The sequence below is a fragment of the Diplotaxodon limnothrissa genome, linkage group LG22, assembly GCF_057381915.1.
Source record: "Diplotaxodon limnothrissa isolate DT_005_m linkage group LG22, D_limnothrissa_male_GT1.1, whole genome shotgun sequence".
Classification (NCBI taxonomy): Eukaryota; Metazoa; Chordata; class Actinopteri; order Cichliformes; family Cichlidae; genus Diplotaxodon; species Diplotaxodon limnothrissa.
Window position 1 is genome coordinate 14,542,482 of NC_140616.1, and position 23,606 is coordinate 14,566,087.

Genomic DNA, 23,606 nt, shown 5'->3' on the forward strand with positions numbered 1-23,606 from the left:
GTGTCAATGCTCGGTCACACCTAGAAAATGTTCGTTATCAAACACGGCCTTTGGCAGCTTCACGATAGACTGATAAGGTAATGTAATAAGAGGTCTGGCAGAGTATAACTGAATATAAATCAGACTTTTTTTCTATTCTCACTAGTAAATCAGCAGCCACCCAATGAGCTGATACAGAATAAACACATTAAAATTCAGGACAGCAAGTACTTCAACTGCAGTTAATGGATAAACATCAGCACCATCTTATCTACAAATCTGCCAAAGCAGTTCACTATAAGGATATTATCATCAGGTGTTTCTCTGGTGATACTGACCAGGCTGTAGCACTCAGTTGTATTTTATTTATAGATTACCTTTAGCCAAAAGGCTTCATACCTCGAACCACATGCTGCTGCACTCTATGGAAAAGCTGTCACGAGATGTGAAACGGTTCAAAAGATGAAAACAAACACTGTATTCTTTAATTGTGACTTGCAGGATCTCAGGTTTGAAAGATGCCACAGCGCCAGGCATACATTTGTTAAATGAGGTGAGACAGAATGCATGACAGATTTTCTGTTTAGCCGGTGCTCATTACAGAGTAAATGCCCATCATCTCTCAGTGTGTGTTGAAGATTATGAAGACATCAGGCTGCTGATAAAAGCATTTTATTCCCATTAAATGGCCATTTGAATCACAATGTTTGGCACTACTTATAACAAACTGATAGCAAAGCTATTACCATTAACTAACCAACCTGCTAAATGGAGCAAAGCCTGCAAGCTAGCTGACGCAGGCGAGGCGTTATACTTACATAACACACTTTACTTTATAGATCCTAAATTTAAATCTGTGGGCAACTCCTTTAAAAAAAAAAAAAAAGAAAGAAAAAAAAAGTCAAAAATCCTATTTCATTCTAGTCATACATTTTTTGTGTGACCTCTGAAAAACCTGCCCAAATAAATACCTGGCAGCATTTGAAAATGGCCGCCGAGTTTACGAGATTTGATTGCAGAAGAACTTTGGTCAAACAGTTCTCAAGACAAACGGTCACGGCTGCTGTACCCTCTACAAAGTGCCTTGTGTAAATAAGTTAGGGAAATCACACTTTACAATTGGGTTTACTTACAAGGAAATTATTACTTTTAGCACATAAACACAGTTTGCTGATAAGATTAAGGGTGCTGAAAAGATTGCGCAAAAAGCAGACTTTAAAGAGCTGGTGGGAATTGTACAAAATGAAATGGCTGGCAGTGGAAGACGCAGGGATACTGACAGTTACACCCTCGTGCAATAAAGAGAATGCATGCTAATGCTACCACGTCAATATCGACCAAAAACTCTGGGAAATGTTTCCAGCATCTTGATGAATTTGAGCCATGAAGAGTTAAGGTAGGTGTGACAAAAGTGAGGAGGGCAACAGGGAGTCCAAGCTAATAATTTAAAACCACAATCATTCAGTTTCTATTTCTACAGGAGGCAACGTGTTTGCAGTTGAGCTACTAGCCTTGTAGAGGAAGTTTGAAGCTTAAATAGCAGACATGCCCTCACTGACAGCACTCGCATGCTTTAGCTCCTTGCATGTTAGTCATATGACCACTCAGCCAGTAGCAATAATGGTCTCAGACTGTCCTGCTCTTCCACTCATCATCTCCATTTGATAACAGTCATTCAGTTAAACACGTATGGCTGTAATTTCACCTTTAAATGGTACCTGAACTGTAGATTGCTTTGTGAATATAACTGCAAAAAAGGCTCTTCGTGTTCACCACTGCCTTTATGTTAACACGTATAAGTGTCCCATTGCTTTCCAATAACAGTGGAAGTTTGCTTTTATATTTGATCCAGTTTTTATAGCTCCTTCACATAGTCTTTTATTTCAGTTACCATATAATCCCCTGTCTTTATTTTCTGCCTGTAAAACTGTCAGCACTACTGTAAAAGATGTATTGTGCAGTGTAATATATGAGATGCTCAAAGGTCCAATCTGAGAGATAATTAAATTTGAGTGTTTTATTGGCACGTCAGGTTAGAGGACTCCGTGGGCTCATAAAATCGCTGAAAACATTCAGTCAGGATTCAAAATTATGGATACCAGTTTGGAAAGCTGACATCAGGGGGATGAGCTTTGTGTGTGTGTGTGTGTGTGTGTGTGTGTGTGTGTCAGCAGTTCTCTAATTTGCTTTTAAAGTGTGTTCTTAAAGTGTCAGCGTACAACCCTCAGCTGCTGCAATCATGTACGTCACCGTGTCTGAGACAGTCTGCATGCTTACATGCATACATATGGAGTGTAAAGTAATAAACATCCTTCTGTGTCGGCATGTGATGTGTTGTCAGTGGACTTTGTCCCTAATGAGGATGTTCATATGAGCTCTAAGTTTAGGAGATTAGAGCATAAAGCGAGATAAAGTGCAGTTGTCGCCTAACCTCCATGACTTTACGCAGATTAAAGACGTAACCTGTCTTCTCCACTTACAACTTGTTATCTAATGCAAAAGCACAGGTGAACGCTCTATTAAAGGTTAAAGGTCAAAATGCAGAATTTGAACTCAAATTTCACAAAATACATGGTGGATAAGAGCTGGAGCCTATCACAACTGTCATAGGGAAAAAGGCGAAGTATACCCTGGAGAAATCACAAGTCTATCAGAGGGTTACCCAGCGAGACATTATGGTTTATGTTCACAGCTACAGGCAATTTAGAACCACTGTGGACTGTGGAGTGACCACGCAGGCATGGGGAGAACATTTAATAGGCCCCATCCATTGGCTTGGTTCAAGCCTAGCACCTTCCTACTGTGTTAACCACTGTACCACCTTTGGTTATTTGTGTATTTTGGCTATAGAGCACCTTTCTTTAGCTGTGCAAGTGGACCACTGCGAGTGAGGCTGCATGTTTTGGAATTGAGTAGCAGAACAGAAGAGAGCAGAGAGATTTCCTTTTGTTTGGTTGAATTCTTGTGGGTTACTTCTTTAACTTCCCATAATATGCTGTCTCAGTGTGACACTCTTAAACCAGATTTTATAGGAAGATTTCACAAATCCTAAAATTCCCAAACCACTACAATAAGTATGTAATAATATATCAGTTTATTAAAAGGTACAAAGAAAAAGCATTTTACTTATTTTTATAAAAAAAAAAAAATCCAGATAATTATATTATTATTTTTTATCTAGAATTAGAAAAAGACATGTTTGCTTGAATGTTACATTTCCCTTTGGTTTACATTTCAAGTGTCTAAGTGATATTTTTGGACAAATCTATCTAATACAGCAGAGCAGCACATTCTGGTATTTGCTGTCAGTGAAACGTTATCAGTGCAACAAATAAAAGGAACTTTTAACTAAACACACTCAAATAATTTAATGGGTTATTGTGGTCTCTGGGTTATCTGTGGTACTACATTTCTTGTGATCTTCAATATTGAAACCTGCTCTCTTTTCTAATACCTCGAACAGAAAATAAATACTATGAAACGAATGGTTTGCAGAGACACTCTTCACCTTGGCAGACTGCACAAGTGGGTTTTGTGTGTCTGGTACACCGTGTCTTCATTAGGAATTCCTTAAGAAATCAAGTATAAACTAGGTCTTACAGCAACCTGTCAGCAACAATCATAAACTCTCATAAGATCTCAGAGAGACCGTTCACTTGCCAGACTGTGCATTAAAAACTTATCTTCTCTTCATAAAGAGACAACAATAATAAAATACCCCACCCTGCTAAAAGGCCGACATTCTGCAGCAGAAATGTCAGCCAGGGTTTCTTGTTGCTGATATGGATCATGGTGGGCAGCTACAATGAAAAAGGATGGAGATGATAATTAAACAACAGTCATCAGATTGTGCTACTTCTGTGAAAGAGTCAGATTTGTAACAAGTAACACTCACCATATCAGCGAGTCCCACGTATAGAAAGAGCCCTGCAGTAATGGCACCTATCCACTGCTGGGTAGCGAGGTCAGTGGCTACAGACAGAGCGACGTACATGCCGATGAACGAGGTCAGGGTGCTGGCGATGTTTAGAGCTAAGGCCTTGCGGACAGACAGGCCACAGTTGAGCAAAATGGCAAAGTCACCTGGGGAGGAAAATAAGGTGATTTAATGCATGAATACTGAAAAAAAAGATTAGGTTAGGCACTGTTTTTGTGTTTTTCAAGATAATTACCGAGCTCATGCGGTAACTCATGGCAGAGTACAGCCAGTGACGTGGCCAGACCAGACTTCCAGGACAGGGCGAAAGCTGCACCTAGCGCTAAGCCGTCTGCAAAGTTGTGGATCGCGTCACCGATCGTAATCATATAAGGCAGCAGTCGCTGCTCTGTGAATGCAGGAGGAGGCAAAGTTATAGTAACCAGTTCTCTCTGTTTGATGATGATGAACTTTTTGTGTTACATGTAACTTTACTCACCTCTGGTGCGCTCCTTTGGCTCTGGAAGCGGTTTCTCATTGTCCTCACAGCTAACCTAGTACGAATGCATTATGCAAAGTGTAACTAATGATGATTTCGTTTAATTTGATTTTTATTGATAATTGATTTTTTTCTCATGCTATACTCAAGATTCCTCCACAATGATGTGAGGGACTAATAAAGTCATATAGAAAATGATAACCTCAAGTTATTGCTGCTAAAGGTGGTCTTACAAGCTACTGAGTCATAGTATTATGGGGTACAAGTGTGCTAAGTAGGGTACACTTAGTCAAATACTAAGTACAGGGAGTGCAGAATTATTAGGCAAGTTGTATTTTTGAGGAATAATGTTATTATTGAACAACAACCATGTTCTCAATGAACCTAAAAAACTCATTAATATCAAAGCTGAATGTTTTTGGACGTAGTTTTTAGTTTGTTTTTAGTTTTAGCTATTTTAGGGGGATATCTGTGTGTGCAGGTGACTATTACTGTGCATAATTATTAGGCAACTTAACAAAAAACAAATATATACCCATTTCAATTATTTATTTTTACCAGTGAAACCAATATAACATCTCCACATTCACAAATATACATTTCTGACATTCAAAAACAAAACAAAAACAAATCAGCGACCAATATAGCCACCTTTCTTTGCAAGGACACTCAAAAGCCTGCCATCCATGGATTCTGTCAGTGTTTTGATCTGTTCACCATCAACATTGCGTGCAGCAGCAACCACAGCCTCCCAGACACTGTTCAGAGAGGTGTACTGTTTTCCCTCCTTGTAAATCTCACATTTGATGATGGACCACAGGTTCTCAATGGGGTTCAGATCAGGTGAACAAGGAGGCCATGTCATTAGTTTTTCCTCTTTTATACCCTTTCTTGCCAGCCACGCTGTGGAGTACTTGGATGCGTGTGATGGAGCATTGTCCTGCATGAAATCATGTTTTTCTTGAAGGATGCAGACTTCTTCCTGTACCACTGCTTGAAGAAGGTGTCTTCCAGAAACTGGCAGTAGGACTGGGAGTTGAGCTTGACTCCATCCTCAACCCGAAAAGGCCCCACAAGCTCATCTTTGATGATACCAGCCCAAACCAGTACTCCACCTCCACCTTGCTGGCGTCTGAGTCGGACTGGAGCTCTCTGCCCTTTACCAATCCAGCCACGGGCCCATCCATCTGGCCCATCAAGACTCACTCTCATTTCATCAGTCCATAAAACCTTAGAAAAATCAGTCTTGAGATATTTCTTGGCCCAGTCTTGACGTTTCAGCTTGTGTGTCTTGTTCAGTGGTGGTCGTCTTTCAGCCTTTCTTATCTTGGCCATGTCTCTGAGTATTGCACACCTTGTGCTTTTGGGCACTCCAGTGATGTTGCAGCTCTGAAATATGGCCAAACTGGTGGCAAGTGGCATCTTGGCAGCTGCACGCTTGACTTTTCTCAGTTCATGGGCAGTTATTTTGCGCCTTGGTTTTTCCACACGCTTCTTGCGACCCTGTTGACTATTTTGAATGAAACGCTTGATTGTTCGATGATCACGCTTCAGAAGCTTTGCAATTTTGAGACTGCTGCATCCCTCTGCAAGATATCTCACTATTTTTGACTTTTCTGAGCCTGTCAAGTCCTTCTTTTGACCCATTTTGCCAAAGGAAAGGACGTTGCCTAATAATTATGCACACCTGATATAGGGTGTTGATGTCATTAGACCACACCCCTTCTCATTACAGAGATGCACATCACCTAATATGCTTAATTGGTAGTAGGCTTTCGAGCCTATACAGCTTGGAGTAAGACAACATGCATGAAGAGGATGATGTGGACAAAATACTCATTTGCCTAATAATTCTGCACTCCCTGTATATCCCACTTAGTCAAAAAGTGTGGACTTATGACTGCACAGTCTCATGAAAACTTTCACATGACCACATATCTCTTACCAGGTCTTCTTTGGATATGGACTGTGACTTTGTGTCTTTTTGTTTCTGTTCCTGTTGATACATCTCTAAAACTCTCCCATGGTCACAGTGGTGAGGCTCAGATTCTTCCTGAAAGGAGAGAAAGGCAAAACTGTTCAGAAATTTAGCCTACAGGCTGAGACAGAAGGAAAGAACTTGAGACAAAGAAGGACAAATAGTTAAAAAAGTATTTTTTGAACTTTTTAAATGTCAGTACATGTGTCTGTCACAATATTTATAACCAACTTTGGTTGTAAATGGATGACAAGGTTAACATTACACATTACACAATGTGTTCTGTATGAGGAGTTTTCTTGTTTTCTTCTTACCCCATGGTGATGTTTATGGTCGTTATGCTTATCACCATATGTGATCAGAGAGAAGGAAACTTCCATCAGGTAAAAGCAGTAGATCCCTGCAATCAGTACCAGCATCTTGTATATGTAGTCCGGAGTTTCCTCCTCATGACTGTGACTTGAATGTTCGCTGCTGCCACCGTTGTCTGAGTGCACGTGCAAACCCAGAAACTACATAAAGAATGCAGGAGAAAGACAAAATGAGTATATCATTAATGTTAATATATGAAAAGACTAATCAGTTTTTACATAGTATCACTGTGCTAGCAAATCACCCATTACAATCTTAATAAATGCCTTATGATTCCAATCTAAAAGCTTTAAAATCCCTCACTGTTGGCATCAGGTGCAATAGGGCATCTCCAGTCAGTGAACCGACTGCCAGGCTGATGCAAAACTGGATGCACATCTGGAAAACACTAGTACAGGCGGCACACAGCAACACCACAATGCCAAACATGGATATCACTGTTATCAGGAAATTGGCGATGGTTGCATAGAGGTATCCTACATGAGAAAGAGACAAATGATAGCATGTATATTAATTGGGATTCTGCTCACTGAAAAGTGGATGCATCTTGAAGCCTTAACTCTTTTAATGTCATCAGTACCATCTTAGTTTTTTCGAGCACAGAAGTGACCATAATTAAAAGGGTGGAATACTAAGTTAACAGTTAATGGTAGCAAACTTAGTTAGCGATCTTCAGCTAAAGATTGTATGAATGCATTCATACCCACTAAGCACTGCTAATGATTGCTAAATAACTAAATAAAATGCTAGAAAACAGAAATGTCTACTTGAAATGCTCCAAAAGGCAAGCATTTTTCAGCCCTCGAGATTTTCACTTTATATCTCCCACCATTCGTTCTGAAAAAGTGAAAATCCCTACAAGATGTGCATTTTCTTTGACATCTACCAGCCTTTATGTTGTAACTGAAAATCAGCAATTGGAAATAGGTGCTTCAGGGACAATCCAGAATTCGAATTTGTGAATCAAGTCTGTTTGTGTGCAGGAAACAACTAGCAGTGACATCAAATGAAAACAGGAAAAAAAGTGCCTGGAATGTCCATTAGAGACCAGTTGTTAGCTATAAGTAATGCACAAACAGATCTTATTTCCCAGCCTTTGAGACATGCCAAACTGTCAACTGGTAGAACTATTTGTTACTTGAGTCCACAACGACACTTACTCTCAGCCTTGGAGAGCCCATCAGGTTTTTCTGGATCTGTAATATCTGCACAGGCTCCGCTCAGGATCTGCTGGACAAGCGCAGGGCTGAGCTGAACCACGCCAGGCCGACCCAGACCAGAGGAGGCAGAGCTATTCTCTGCCAGACCGTAGATCTGGACCAGTTCTTCAGCTGAGAAACAACGCTGGGAAAAACAAACCACAGACATCCATTATATAACTTACACCTCGCTGGTATTTAAATGATGAAATGTGTGAACCAATTGGCATTTTCTTGTGTTTCTAGGTTGGTACCTGTTCCCAAGTGTTATTACTTTCACGTCCCTCAACACTGTCACTGCTTCTCTTCCTCCATCTCTGGACATTGTCATCATGGTCGGCGTGTTCATCTGCTGTGTGCTCATGTCCATGGTCTTCCTCCGAGCTAGGTCCGATATTCAGGCTCTTCATGAGAGCCTTTAGGTCTACAGTCACACACAAAGCAACTGAACAAAATGGCCTCAGGATTCACATAATTATCTGTTAGCAAGGCATAATAGGCTAATAGGACTACATTTTCCCTATGTTACTACAAAGGAGTGACCACAACAATCGTTGATTTTTAAATAAAGCAGTTCCTGTAAAGTGCCCTGCAGAGTTAGTGTTTTACAGGCTGTGGGTATTTGAGTGATTGCACATATATTAATGCTCATATGTTTTTTTGTGTCTATGCACATTTACCCAGGATAGTGAAATTTTCTGAGCCGAGCTGCTCCATGATGTAGTTCACGAAGAAGCTCTCATCAGGCAGGGACTGATCAGCGAAGCAGTGACCTTGCAGGGCATGATACAGCACATATCCCAAAACCGCACCCACTTCCTGTTTCTGGTCTCCTGATGATGCGTCAACCTGTGCCATGATGCCACTAGTGCTTATACAGTTCTATAACATGGTAATAAGAAAAGAAAAGGGGCTGAGTGTTTTAGAACGGCGACACATTTAAACACAGTTGATATTTCGAACACTTTTGAGCAATGGTCAGTTAGTACATAATGCACGTGGGACGCCTGAATTGTCAACGCATGGACTCTACATGGAGTGGAGTTATTGTTTTTCTAGGTCTTCTTTAGATTCTTAAAGCCATTGCAGATCATTTTCAAACCGCACTAGCTTTCCTTACTTTTTGGTCCTTATGAATCAACATGTGAATACTGAGACTGGACAAAGGGTTTTAATGACTGTGCTCCACACAAGTGAAACACAACACAAAAAGCTTGTAAAATTAGATAATCTAATCCCCTTTAATCCCTTGTAGTGGACATTGAACAGTGTGAATGCATGTCCTTTCTTTAAACTAATATTTAACAATTTTATTGTTGTTAGATTTATTCTCTTTGTTTTTTAAGTATTCCATAAATTCCTTGTTAAATGACCCCTCAGTGGCCTTTACTGTTTAGATAAAGGTGTTGTAATTTGGGAGGGTGCATTATCATGCTTAAAGAGGCCATCGGGGAAATAATGTTGCCATAAAAGGGAGTACGTGGTGTGCAACAATGTCCACAGATAGGTTGTATATGAAAATTAAAGTCCACATAAATTCCAGAATCTAAGGTTTCCCAGCAAAGCACTCCCCAGTCCTTCAGCTAACATACTTTTTTATTGCTATCACCATCTCTTACACATTCAAGGGATTTTAATAGGGCCATTCATATGAAGCAATACAATATGTGGTTCATCAGACCAGGCTATCCGATCTGATGATCCTATGCTCATTGCACAGTTGTGTAAGATGTATGCATACACTCATCATGTTATGGTAGTTTTGGACTTTTAACCCTTTCTTTGAAGTTTTATTTTCCCAGGATGGAAAGATTTTAAGACATATATCCCAGCATCACTGGGATGGCGCTGATCAAGAAAAAGGTCCTGCTCCAAAATCCACACCTTCAAGTTTGACCAGAATGTGCAGCTGCCCACATGGACAAGCCAATTTAAATGAAGCCTGCCAGTTCTGTAAAGATTAGTGGTCAAACATCCAGCCTGAATTATGCCAGAAACCTTTTGATTGCTACAAAAATATCTGCAGATGCAACCTGATAAGGGATATTTAACCAAATATGAGATGGGGTGTATGTATGTGGATATAAGACTGTAAATTAGCACGATGATGATGCCCGTGATGACTGTATAAACAGCCAGCCAGATTTGAATTTCACCTGTCTGTCGTTTAAATAATACGGCTGGCTGGTGTAAATCCTGGAAATATACTTAACACTCAACTCTCCCTGATTCATTATTGTTTTCCTGAAATGGTGCACCATTATTATGGACTGTTGATTTTTTAGTGTTGTATTAACTTTCCTCAACTTAATCTGTTAAATATTAATATGTAAGAATTTTACACGGAGGAACTCTGTCATATGAGGACATTGTTGTGTAAAAACTGTCTGTTTGTGAAAAACTATCTGCACTAGATAAAATTACAAACCCAAAAAATTTGATACACAAAATAAAATAAAAAACAAATAATAATAATAATGAAACTGCTAGAACATGCTGTCAACACTGGACATACAAACTCTAAAATACAAGAAGAAGCACAGCTAAATGTTTGGAAATCTGACAAAACTTTTGTCTTAAGGAAGTAAATCGGAAAAAACAAAAGCAACTTTTCACTGAGTCCAACATCATGTCCAGCTTTTGTGAACTATTCTATTCTAATAAATAAATTACATAATCAAGCCAGTAAAATGAAACGGATACAAAGAGCACTTTTAATCATGATCAGGTGTTATGGTGATGTGGCTAAATACAGGGCAAAACCCAGCCCGTCTGACCAGCTGTGATATAAATCTGTATGTAAGCTTCCATTGTCAGCAATCAAATAAAACACACCCTGCAAGAGTTTATTTATTTGTTATTATTAGTTATTTATTAGTTATTTAATCTGTGAACATCTATATGCTCACTTTTTTCTCATGTTATACTGCATAAAGGAAATGTACAACTGATTGTAATGGGGAAGCGATCTCCCTGCATGTGTCTCTTTAATTTCCCAGCTGGTTTACTCGCGACTCCTTTAGTTGAAGTTTGCTGGTGAATTAAAAGCTACAATATTTTTGGAAAAAAAAGTTTTTGGAAACTCGAAGGCTAATATTTTACATTCTTCTTATCTTGTCACTATCCAGTTTATAATGAATATGATCAAAAGAGAGCAATAAATACTATTTACTGAAGATTGAGTATAGGCTTGTGCTTACCTCACTTTCTGTGGGGTCGTAGTGGCTGCGAAGCTCTTGAATGACACCTTCTAATCCATGGACGTCTATGTGTTCATGGTCATGGTTTGCCTCACTCTTGTGTTCATGGGGATCATTATGTGTGAATTTGTGCAGGAATTTTTCAGTCTCTTCTCCCCATGTTCCTGTTTTTATCGCTGTGCAGACCAGGCCAGGAGAAGAAAGGTAAAGGACGGAGCCGGAGGCGAGAGCCGTGAACTGAGATACAGTGACAGCCACATTTACACTGTTTCTTCTAGTTTCTTCCTCATATTGGACGTCGGGATTGCCTATGAGCTGATGAACGGCATCTGCAAGATCACACTTTGTGTCCAGAGAGCAAAAAGAGGGGATAAAAAGATTAAACAGTCATTTCAATCTCATGAAATTTACCTATAGAAGGTACAAGTGTTCTAATCAGCCCAATACAGGAACTCAATGCATTTAGGCATGTAGAAAGTCAAGTCAAGATGACCTACTGAAATACAACCTGATCACCAGAAGAGAAGAAAAGTGATTTAAGTGACTTTACATGTTGCATGGTTGTTTTGGAGTATTTCAGAAACTGTTTGAAAAAGAGAAAATATCCAGTAAGCAGGGTAAAAACACTGTGTTGATGCCAGAAGTCAGAGGAGAATGACCAGACTCCTTGGAACTGACAGGAACGCAGCAGTAACTCAAATAACTACTTGTTACAACCAAAGTATGCAGAAGCGCGTTTCTAAATGCACAGCATGTTGACTAAAGCAGCAGAGGACTACACTTGGAGCCACACTTCCTGATAGGAGACTGGAAAAACTGTGCTTTGTTTGACTACCCTTGAATTTGAAATGAACAACATGAAAGCATCGATCCATCCTACTTCTACCAATGGCTGAAAGTGTGGCTGGTGATTTAATATTATAGGAGATTTTTAGGCCCCTATTACTATCTGAGCATTGTTTAAACCCCACATCCTACGTGAGTATTGTTCCATCCCTTTACAACCACAGTGTATCCATCTTCTAACCACACATGATGACACACCATCGACAAAGCTCAAATAATCTCAAAGTGGTTTCTTTTACATGACAGTGAGTCCGCTGTACTCAAACGACCACCACAGTCACCAGAACTCAGTCCAGCAGATTTGTTGGATATGCAGACGACAAATCTGCAGCAACTGTGTGATGCTGTCAATATGAACCAATCTCCCGGAGGAACGTTTCCAGCACCTTGTTAAATCTGTGCCATGATGAACTAAAACAGCTCCGGAGTCAAAAAGGGGTCCAATCTGGTACTGGCATGGTGTATCTAATAAAGTGTATGTGAACATAAACGATGCTACTGCAAAGAGGTCATGAATTGATTGCTTTATTGGTGCATTTATACAGGATTATCCAGAATTATCAGAAACCTATAATCTAATCTAATCCATATCTCATGAATATCAGCAGTTTTATTGTCTTTTATTAGAGATGATGTAAGCAACAAGATCGGTGCATATCATAAAATACTGATATCCACCAATCTTGACCTAAAAGTTGGGTCACGAATGACTGATTAGATGGTAAAGAATCATACGACTATATTTTACAGCAGATTGGTACAAAGCAAAAATCCAACTATGTGTTGTTGTTGACTAAATTTTATTTTGAGTGAACTGGCCCTTTAAACTCTTACAGAATCAATACATTGCTGTGATTATAATAATAACTCCTAAGAGAACCTACAGTATCATGAAAAGTGTTTCTCCTTACGCAGTGCTGTAAAAAAGTATCTGCCCACTTCTACCCCTAATGGCAGACATGTTGAACAAAGAAATCACTTAAATAGAACCTGTCTGATAAAGTAAAGTAGGCTAGAAGATCTAAAAAAGCAGCACATCATGCCATTATCTAAGGCAACTGCTGAGAAACAAAGCCATTGACATCTATCAGTCTGGAAACGATTACAAAGACATTTCTAAAGTGAAACACGTTGAGAGCCACTATCCACAAATGGAGAAAACTTGGAACAATGGTGAATCTTTCCAGGAGTGATCGGCCTAGCAAAATTACTCCAAAAGCACATCGACGACCAATTCAGGAAGTCACAAAAGAACGCAGAACAACATCTAAAGAACTGCAGATCTCAGTTAAGCTCAGAGTTTATGATTCAGCAATAAGGAAAAGACTGAGAAAAATGGCACCCATGGGAGAGCTCAAGAAGAAAACCACACTGTAAAAAAAAAAATCCTAATATAAAAGTATTTTACTGTGTATTTTATAGTTTTGTACTGTTCTTCTAGAATATCATTAAATTTACATCAATAGACTGTGATTTCACATTTCAAATGTAAATTAACGTTAAATCACTGTAATGTAATAAAACCAAATTTTCTTGTTTTTTAAATGTATCTGTCTGTACATATGCATATTTAGATTGTTAAAATACATTCACAAATGTATCATGATTTCACAAATATTTGTCCGTTATTTGAAAGATTGAACTGTTAAATTCAAATGTAATGCTATGGAAAAATATATAAAATGATTCTTATAAACTTTTTTTTTTACATCAAATAATTATTATTATTGTTGCTACTTAGGGCGATCGTGGCTCAAGAGTTGGGAGTTCGCCTTGTAATCAGAAGGTTGCCGGTTCGAGCCCCGGCTCGGACACTCTCGGTCGTTGTGTCCTTGGGCAAGACACTTCACCTACTGGTGATGGCCAGAGGAGAATTGTAAAGCGCTTTGAGGGTCTCAAAAAGCACGATATAAATGAAATCCATTATTATTTAAGTTAACTGTATATTTCTGTACATTTAAGTAATATTTTCCATATTGCCGCATGCATTGACCTTGTTTATAGGTAATTTCATTGTTTAATCACATTAAATTGTTCCTAATTTAATGTTTAAAAGCACTTGAAAAAGGCAAAATCCCATGTAAAATTAGGGCAACAAATTGTATTTTCATTACTGGAAATAACCATATTTTTATGAGCAAGTTATTTTCTGTTATTTTACGGTATTATTTTGGCGCCCCAGCTGCCGGATTATTACTGTTTTTTTAAGATGTTTTTTCTAACAGTGCAGTGCCGAGCAAAGAACACAAAGACTCGTCTCACATTTGCCAAATTAAAAACAGAAACAACATCTTGATGATCCCCAAGACTTTTGAGAAAATCTTCTATGGACTGATAAGAAAAAATGTGAACTTTTTGAAAGGTTTGAGTCCCTGCTACATGTGGTGTAAAACTAACACGGCATTTCCTAAAATGCTTCTCTCCGGGTGGGGTCAAACATGGTGGATTCATGAATTCTGCTCTCTACTAGAGAGGGCTGAAGCTCAAGAGCACTTGGGTTATGCAGCAGGACAATGATTAGAGTCAAACCAGCATGTCCACCTCTGAATGGTTAAAAAAAAGACAAAGTGGAGGTTTTGGATTGGGCTAGTCAAAGTCTGAAAATCTTATTGAGACGCTTCGGCATAACCTTAAACAGGTTATGATGCCTGAAAACCCTCCAGTGTTGCCGAATTAAAGGAATTCTGCAAATAAGAGTGGACCAAAATTCCTCCACAGAGATGTGAAAGACTCAATTCCAGTTAATACAACACTTGACTGCAGTTCTTGCTGTCAAGGGTGCGGCACAACCAGTTAGGCTGAGGTTTTCACACAAGACCAGGTCGGTTTGGATAGCTTAAAAAAAAAATTATCATTCAAAAAATGAATTTTGCATCAACTTGGGTTTTCTTTGCTTAATGATAAAATTGGTTAGATTATGCAAAACATCTAAATTTGACAAATATTCAAAAAGCTAAGAAATCAGAAGCGGACAAATAAGTTTTCACAGCACTGCATATAAACTCCTAGACAGCGGAATAATCGAAACTTTTTTTTTTTTATTGTGGGTCAATATTGAACCTCTTTCACATTTTGTCTCTTATAATCCACAGTGCAAGCCGATGTCACTACTGCTAAGTTCTTACAATGAAATTGACAGTTTAACAGTTTCTCATCTCTTTTATTTCATGCATCATTCACTGGTGGCTGCCACAGCTGTCTGATAGCAAACATTTATCAGGCATGCACTGTACATTCCTGCTGTTGTCAGCTGACACCTAAGAAGTCCAAGGACTTCTCTCTCACTCACTGATAAAGGGGTTTTGTCTAAGTTGCCTGCAAATGCTTTGAGTAACAGCAACACTTATAAAATAAGCATGGATTAGTGCTAACACACTGAACCTGAAACCGAAGAGTAATTGTTTCAGCCAGCCTGTTTTTTTTTTCTTGCTTAATTTTTGGTGCCCCTTAAGAGAGCTTTTAGCCAAAGCTGGATAAAAATCACCAGCACTGTAATAACTTATTTTTAAACCAGCTTTTATGAGCTGAAGATTCCTTTACTGAAAAAAAACTGAGGTTTTATCTTTATCAGATGGTCAGATAGGGATGTGAACACAGCACCCTTAAAAGGCTCATTCTCAGGCAGGAGAAACACCTGCCGCTAAAGGCCCTGATCGGTGTTTAGGCTCCTGTTGACTGAAGGAAGAAGCCTATTGACACAAGGCAAAATGCTGTCCAACACTTTTTTCTTGATATAACCCTGATTAAAGCTCATTTCAATTACGTTGTCATTAAACTTTTCCATTAGAGTAGCCAGACTTCCACCAGAGACTCTTTATTTAATAACTTACTGCAAAAGAGAAAAAAAATCTTTATGAGACGAAGAAGAGGAAAGAGAAGAAAAAGGTCTGAACTTTTAGGTTCAATTAATAATATTTCTTTCTTTTTTGCTTCGTCTTTTTTTTCTGTGCATCCACGGCAAATATTATGCAATAAAGTTACACTTAAGACATTTTTCCTTTCAAAAGCAGCTCAAAGATTCCCATTGATAAGTCCACTTTATTAAACAAGCCTGGGATTAAATAGAAAAAATACAAATAGACGCCTAAATCCCATCATGAAACTACCAAATGCTCGGAACAACTGGCCGGCCAAGGTGGAAAAATGGTGCCATTTTAAAGCTGAAGGGATTTAAGGATTTTCTGTTTATTGCGCTTTGCTGCACTTTGATTAAAAAAGTACTTACAGCATTATTTGAAAGCACCCTTACTTTACTTTTAGTTAACTTTTGCACACTTTTACAGGAGTAAATAAGCAGTTTGGAACATGAAAGTAAACTTAGATGATTGTTCAGCAGATAAGTACTTAAATCTAAATCTAAAAGAAGTAATGTTAAAATTTAAAAATGTAACATTATTTTTATTATTAGCAAATTGATTACAATTTAAAGCAGACCTATCCCGATCTATCACTTGCGTAATAACTTTTGGACCTCGACCTTTTTCCTCCGCACCCGACTCAGGGCTCTCCAGCTCGGTTGCAGCTTTAGCCTAATAAAACTCACCTTTTCACACGGCACTTCGCCGCAGTGCACACGGTGCTCCAGTGTATTAAAGAGGGAGTGAAGGGATTCCCCGGTCAGATACTGCTGTCCTGGAGACACGATGCTCACCACAGCCTCGTAAGCTTCCTCCACAGCGGGGGAACCCGAGACAAAACTGAGCAAACCCCACCCGGAGAGAAGCAGCAGAAGAAACGGCGAAGAGGAAATCATCTTAAAACTGTCTTTGAAGAAAAAAAAGATTTGCAAAGACCAAAAGTGTAAAAAAAAAGTGCAGAAATAGTGTGACAGAGGCTCCTACAGTCTCAAGGTATTTCTGCAGACACATTGAGCCATAGAGCTCAGCTCACGGCTGTTATCAGTTTTAAACCACTGCAGTCTCACTGGACCTCGGCTGTGATTGGCTGAGACATGCCTCGTGCTGCCCTACACCTGTCTATTATAACCACTGTTACCTGTACAGGTCAGAAAAGGCACCCCACAGGCCTCCCAGGCATCGCCACACCACCAGCAAAACACCAAACAGCGGTTTCACTCATATTAGTGAACCCAAAGTTATATTGGGCATCGCACATCACACAAAGGAGCTGATAGGCTCAACCAACACAAATCCAGTTAAAGGAAATGGATTTTTTGATAAAAGGCTCATGTGGCTGGTTTGCACTGACTGCTGAAGAAGACACAAAATGTTGATGTTTTAACCCTGAACTCGACGTTTTGGTGCTCCTTATTCATACCAGAGCTATTATTATTATTATTATTTATCTTACTTAAAATAAGCGTTTCTATTTCTGTCTATGTTCTGAGCCCAGGCAAAAATACTGGCAAACCAAGTACTAAACCATTTGATACTTTAAAAAGGGCTGTTCCAACTTTGTAAACCCTTAATAGACAGTTTCCTGTTTAAATGTTCAGACATGCTTTCCACAATAAAACTGGAAAAAATGTTGTTTTTCTTAAACTCAGTGTCAGGTGCCTTTATCTTTGTGGTAAACAAAATCTTAATTAATTACTATTTCAAGTAAAGAAATAAGTAACATATGTTTATAAAGCGCTTTTGAAAAACAAAAGTTACAAAGTGCTCTGCAATATAAAGCACAATAACAATACAATTAAAATGGATAAATAGATAAAAGTGACTGACCCCCACTCCTCTAATGAGGCCATTAAATAAAATCAAAGTTCATCTGTATCTACCACAGCATTTTTTAGAGGAGACTGTAAAATACCCCTCAGGAAAAGTGCATTTGGCAGTCAGCTATACTTGCCCACAGTACAATACAATACAAACAAGGAATATAACATTCTTTACTTCTTTCTCTAAATCTGTAAAACAGTGGTTACTGGATAATCGAACATGCTGTCATGATGTGAAATAATGTCACTGAAGGTCACTGATTTTAATGTGTTTAAATATGGTTCATTATTATTCTTTATTTCATGTGTGTTTCTGTATTTCACTTATGTTCACATGCTTCTGAATGTTTGGATTTGTTGATTCATTTGTTATGCCATCAACCTGCCAGTGACTACTGATGAAATTGAATCAATGTGGCTAAATCTGCCACGTTTACACGATGATTTTAAGTGCTCATGTTAATTAATTTGCATTGTCCCTTTTAAATAAACATAAACTAAAAGCAAGTGTGCACAGGTTCGTCTTAAGCTTCTTTTTAAAGGTATAAACAGCGGCTGCAGATCTTAAGTTTAATGGTAGCAAATTCCACAACTTAGAGGCAGCAAAATTAAAAATGCAATTTTCAACATGTAAATTAATCAGAATGTTTTTTTGTATGTAATTTGTATAGTATTTTTTTTCTCGCTTATTTTCTTTTCTAAATGTACTTGTATATTGTTCACATGTTGAAATAAATTACCAATCAATCAATCAATCAATCAATCAATCAATCAATCAATCAATCAATCAATCAATCAATCAATCAATCAATCAATCAATCAATTTCCTCTTGTCCTTTAATTTAAGGAGGTATTTGACCATTAGGAGCTCAGTAAAAATCTTATATTGAACCATCGACTTAATGGGGTACTGGTGTAAAGAGGACATAATCCATGTTCTTTTAGAGGAGCTGGTGAGAAGCCTCACAGCTGCTTTCTGGACCATTTATGAATGATCCAAAGATGGTTTGCTCAGCCAAAGGAATCACAAACAACATTAAACAAGATGTGAAATAAATGCTATCATCATTTTTATTTCGAATTGAGACGCAATATATTTTAGAGGGGAAAATCTGAATAAGACAGCCAAGATACTCATCAAAACTGAATTCCTAATCCAAAGTACAAAGAGATTTCTTACATTTGCGAGACCTTTTTTCAGACCTTCGTTTTATCAATAGATAAAAATAACTAGCAAAGGAAACTCAAAAAGAAAGAATCACATTTTCTGCTCTTTTCAAAATAGTTTTTTACTTCTACATTAAACTAGGTGGAAAAGAAAAATCAAGCTGTAAAAAGAGTTGAGCTGCTTCAGGGAATGACTTAAATATACACCAGGGTCCCAGATTAATTCTGCAGCATGACAGCAAGCCCAAACAAATGACCAGAGACGGAAACAACTATCTATAGTGACAAGGAGAAAACAGAGTCATTACAGTCAGAGTCCTGATTGCTTATCATGGAGTCAGTCAGGGACTATCCCCAGGACTGTTGCACATTCTAAGATATGCGTGGAACAACTTATCTTACAATTGGCTTGAAAACAGAGGATTATAAATTTTAAATGTTTCAGATCGTCAAACAAATTTTAATATTAGTCAAAGATAACCAGAGTAAAAACACGATGCAGAGGAAAAAAAAGGTGTCCACATCTACCTGCTCATGTGTGATAAAGTAATTGCCCCCTCAACCTAATAACTGGTTGTGCCACCCTCGGCAACAGGAACTACAATCACATGTGTGCAGAATTGTTTTAATTCAGCCACACTGAAGGGGTTTCAAGCATGCACAGCCTGTTTAAGGTCATGCTAAAGAATTTCAGTCAGACTTTGTCCAAACTTTGACTTGGTCACTTCAAATATTTCTTTTTTTTTGAGTCACTCAAACCTGGGCTTGCTGATTATTGTCCTGCCATGTAACTTAAGTGTGCTTAAATTCCAGGGCCTGCTCTGATGACCGGACATTCAGGATTTTCTGGTAGAGAGCAGAATTCATGGTTCCATCAATTTATTGTTCAGGTCCCGAAGCAGCAAAGCAGCCCCAGTCCCTCACACTACCGTCGCTGTGTTTAACTGTTTGACTGATGCTCTTTTTATGAAATACTGTGTGTTTCACACCAAGTATAACAGGACTCAACCCATACAAATATTTTTCCAAAAGTCTTGGGGATCATCAAGATGTTTTTTGGCAAATATGAGATGAGCCTTTGTGTTCTCTTTGGTGGTTTTCATGTTTTCTTGATTTAATGTGTTTGTTAGCAGGGGGAAATACTCTTTCCACACAGGGCCAGGCAGGTTTCTCCGTTAACAAATGAAATCATTGTTTTATAACTGCTTTGTGTATTTACTGAGGTTATCTTTATCTAATACTGAATAAGTTTTTGATGATCTGACACATGTAGAAAAGAAAGGAAGTGGGCAAATACCTTTCCGTAGCACAGAATGAGCAGAAACACTTGGTCACAGACCTGAAAGGTCAGCTATAAAAACTATGGGAGTGAGGTTAAAGAGTTTGCATGTTTAAAGATTCCAAATGTTGAGCTGACACATGGTAGTTTAAAAGAAAAGTTTATGACAAGTGCAAAGATGAAAGCTTTTAACATGGAAAGCATGAATGTTGTAAAATATCTTAATTTATGCCACTCGTCTCTGCTGCAGTTGAGCAACATTTTACAGGCGTTCTCCTTGACTTAACAATAAATCCTGCCATCAGTGCAGGACGTGACAACTTGTCCTGAGGCCGTGAATAAACCACAAAGAAATCAGAGACTCCCTGGCTCTGCCTGGCATATCTTTTGCAAGAACGGGTACACCAAGTTCAAGATAAGCATCATGAATGTCATTTTGCACTCTAAAACATCCTGACATGCAACAGGTTTGTGATGGTATGTTCATCAGATACTGGTCTATGAAATGAGTGTTTGAGGACACCTATTTCCTCAGTTATGTCTTGTGATATAAGGAATTTAGTAACACTTCAGTACACACTTCATGTGCTTATAAATTTACCTTTCACTTCGATAAAGTACACTTTCTTTTCACCACTGTCGACATGTTCTTCTTAAGCCAGTGACAAAAAGAAAAACTCAAAGTAAAATCCAGACAAAAAAATAAAATTTGAATGCACCAACTGAAAGCAGGAACCCCCACTGTAGATTTGCATATCTCCACATGCTTACATTTGTGTTTTTCAAAAGCTGCAATCAGCAAACATTAAGTACTCTCTGATAACACGCTGACACAAAGAGGTCTCCAAGTAGAATTTAACGTTCCTCTGCGAGCATGTCCCCTAATAACCGCCAGATGGCGCAAATGCTCTGTCTAAAATCTCGACAAAACATGAGTTTCAAACATTTGCTGGAAATCCATTGCAGGAAAAGCGTGAAATAGGGCAATGTTGCCCAAAAATATTCTTTTAGTGATCACAGTTTTTCTACCAGTTCCATTTTTGTTTAGGCTGCTACCTCCTAGCTTTTTAAAAAAAAAAAAAACCCCCAAAAAACCTATTATTTTAGTCAAAGCTGTTAATTATTTACTTTATCGTTCTCATTAGACCACCTCCTGGAGTAAAACAGAAAATATGCACAGGGAAGGCAGATGGTTATTCAATAAATATCAGATAAATAAATAAATACATAAAATAAAATAAAATACATGGCTTCAGAGTTAAACAGCTACTCCTGGTTATATGCATATACTGTATACAAAATGTACAGTCAGGGGTTACTCCCAGGATGAGCATTATTGTAAAGAAGGTGTTGCATAGTTTTCCACAATATTCCCCGTTTGCTGCTGTTCAGTGTGCTTGTATCCATGTTTTTATTAGAGTGCTTTAAACCGGGACACGATCTGCTCATCACCAAAGTCCCATTTGTCCTTGGATCTGTTGCATTTTGCTTAAACATAACCGCCTTTACATGTATTTTCCCTGTTAAATAAATATTATTGCAGAAAAAAATTTGATGAATTTGTTCTCAAACTGCAGGCTTACTTGTGGTTTGTAGGGTATTTAAAAGTAGAATGGGAGGCAGAGCCTTCAGCTTTCAGATCCCTCTTCTGTGGAACCAGCTCCCAGTTTGGATTCAGGAGGCAGATAGCACTGCTTTCAAGATTAGCCTCAAAACTTTCCATTTTGATAAATGCAATTAGGTTGGATCAGGTGACTCGGAACCCTCCCTTAGTTATGCTGGAATAGGATGGCTATCCAGGACCCTGGTTCTGCTGGAAGCTCTTCCTGTTAAAAACAGTTTTTCATTCCCATTGTCACCAAGTGCTTGCTCTTGTTGTCACGTGATTGTTGTGGGTTTTCTTTTTATATGGTAGGGTCTTTACCTTACTATATAAAGTGCCTTGAAGCAGCTGTTGTTGTGATTTGATACTATATAAATAAAACTGAAATGAATTGATGCAGCACTGCGAATAAGCTGCAGTTGAAATTTGGACTGAAATAAGCAATGAGAAGGAGAACACAGAGAAATATCTCATCTAATTAATCCTTTCTTACTCTTTGTGGCCTCGCGTGTGTTCGTTCTTGTTTTTACTTTGAGGGCAGTGAGAGTCACAGATCCCAACTTTTGCTGCTGTTGCTTCAAGTCTGAAACACGAACTGAAATCATGTCAACAGTCACTCGCTGTCGGCCTCAGAAATCACTGAAAAGGAAGGAGATTGAGTTGATTGGCTGCACATCACTTCACACACATGAACAGACAGCAACACATACAAGCTCGCCCATGGCATGGGACCCTGGACATCTGCCCCTATATATATATATATATATATATATATATACACACACACACGCATACACAGGCATAGTGACCTCCATCGCTAATTGACAAAACCCACACACTGTCCAGTGACCTGCTTTCCCAACACTCCCCCCCCCATCGTGGAATCACTCGCTGTTACGTTGTATGTCAGACAAACCTGTAGATGTTCTCAGCACACACGTTCATCAAGTCCGGCACTGCAACACCCTATGTCCACCACAAGTAACTTTGTGGGTGCTGCACATTACAACCTAGCATAAATACATCTCATTACCCTGTTCGTTTTCTCAAACATGAACTGAATTATTTCCATAATGATGTTTGTTGACCACTCCCTTCTCCCGTTTCCTTAAAAAAAAAAACAACTGTGTTCGAAAGACAAAAATGCAGATAAGTAAACAGTAACAGTGTAACTTATAATTAAAGGAGACATGGAGACAGAAACACATCCTGAACTGAATCCTGAAATGCAAATTAATGAGGAAAGAAATTGTTTATAACCACCAGCATGTACATATAATAAATTCAATGTTAGGTTGATAATTCAGTTATGTCCAAACATTTTTGGACAATGAAAGATTTCTTGTCATTTTCATTTAACCCTTTCATTCAATAAGTTTAATATAAATAAATACTACTACTACTGTTTAAGAATTGCAACCATTTTATACATAGTCTCTCCTTTTTAGAGGCACATAACTAATTGAATAAATTAACATAATATTAGATATAAGGATCATATAAAATACTTGGACAAAGCAATATTTGTTAGTGTCTGGAGCCTGCTGTGTGTCTTGTGTTGAGGTGCTCTGCCAGTCCTGCTGCTCAGCTGCTGCTTGTTTGTTGATCTTTCTGCGTTCAGATAAGCTCTGTTGGGCTGAGATCAGGTGACTGGCTTGGCCATTGAAAATTATCCCATTTCTTTACCTTGGCATTCTCTTGGGTTGTTTTTGCAGTATGCTTTGGGCCATTACCCATTTGCACTGTAAAGTGCTGTCCAATCACTTTTGCAGCATTTGGATGAATCTGAGCAGAGATTACAGCCTCGCAAACCTCAGAAGTCATCAGGACTCACTTTATCAATAAACACCAGGGACCTGGTTCCACTGCCAACCATACATGCCCATGCTGT

General features: G+C 38.5%; 1 protein-coding gene across 1 annotated transcript; it reads right to left on the reverse strand.

Annotated features, from left to right (window-relative positions):
• Positions 1–3,650: 3,650 nt before the first annotated feature.
• On the reverse strand, positions 3,651–22,391 carry slc39a4 (solute carrier family 39 member 4). The gene is made up of 12 exons (XM_085346135.1): positions 22,333–22,391; positions 16,533–16,686; positions 11,144–11,485; positions 8,624–8,825; positions 8,198–8,367; positions 7,905–8,088; positions 7,048–7,220; positions 6,687–6,884; positions 6,340–6,447; positions 4,152–4,302; positions 3,875–4,062; positions 3,651–3,779 (listed from the first exon to the last, which is right to left on the reverse strand). Exons 1-12 carry the CDS (start codon positions 22,389–22,391, stop codon positions 3,651–3,653), a joined length of 2,058 nt encoding a protein of 685 aa, XP_085202261.1.
• Positions 22,392–23,606: the final 1,215 nt, after the last annotated feature.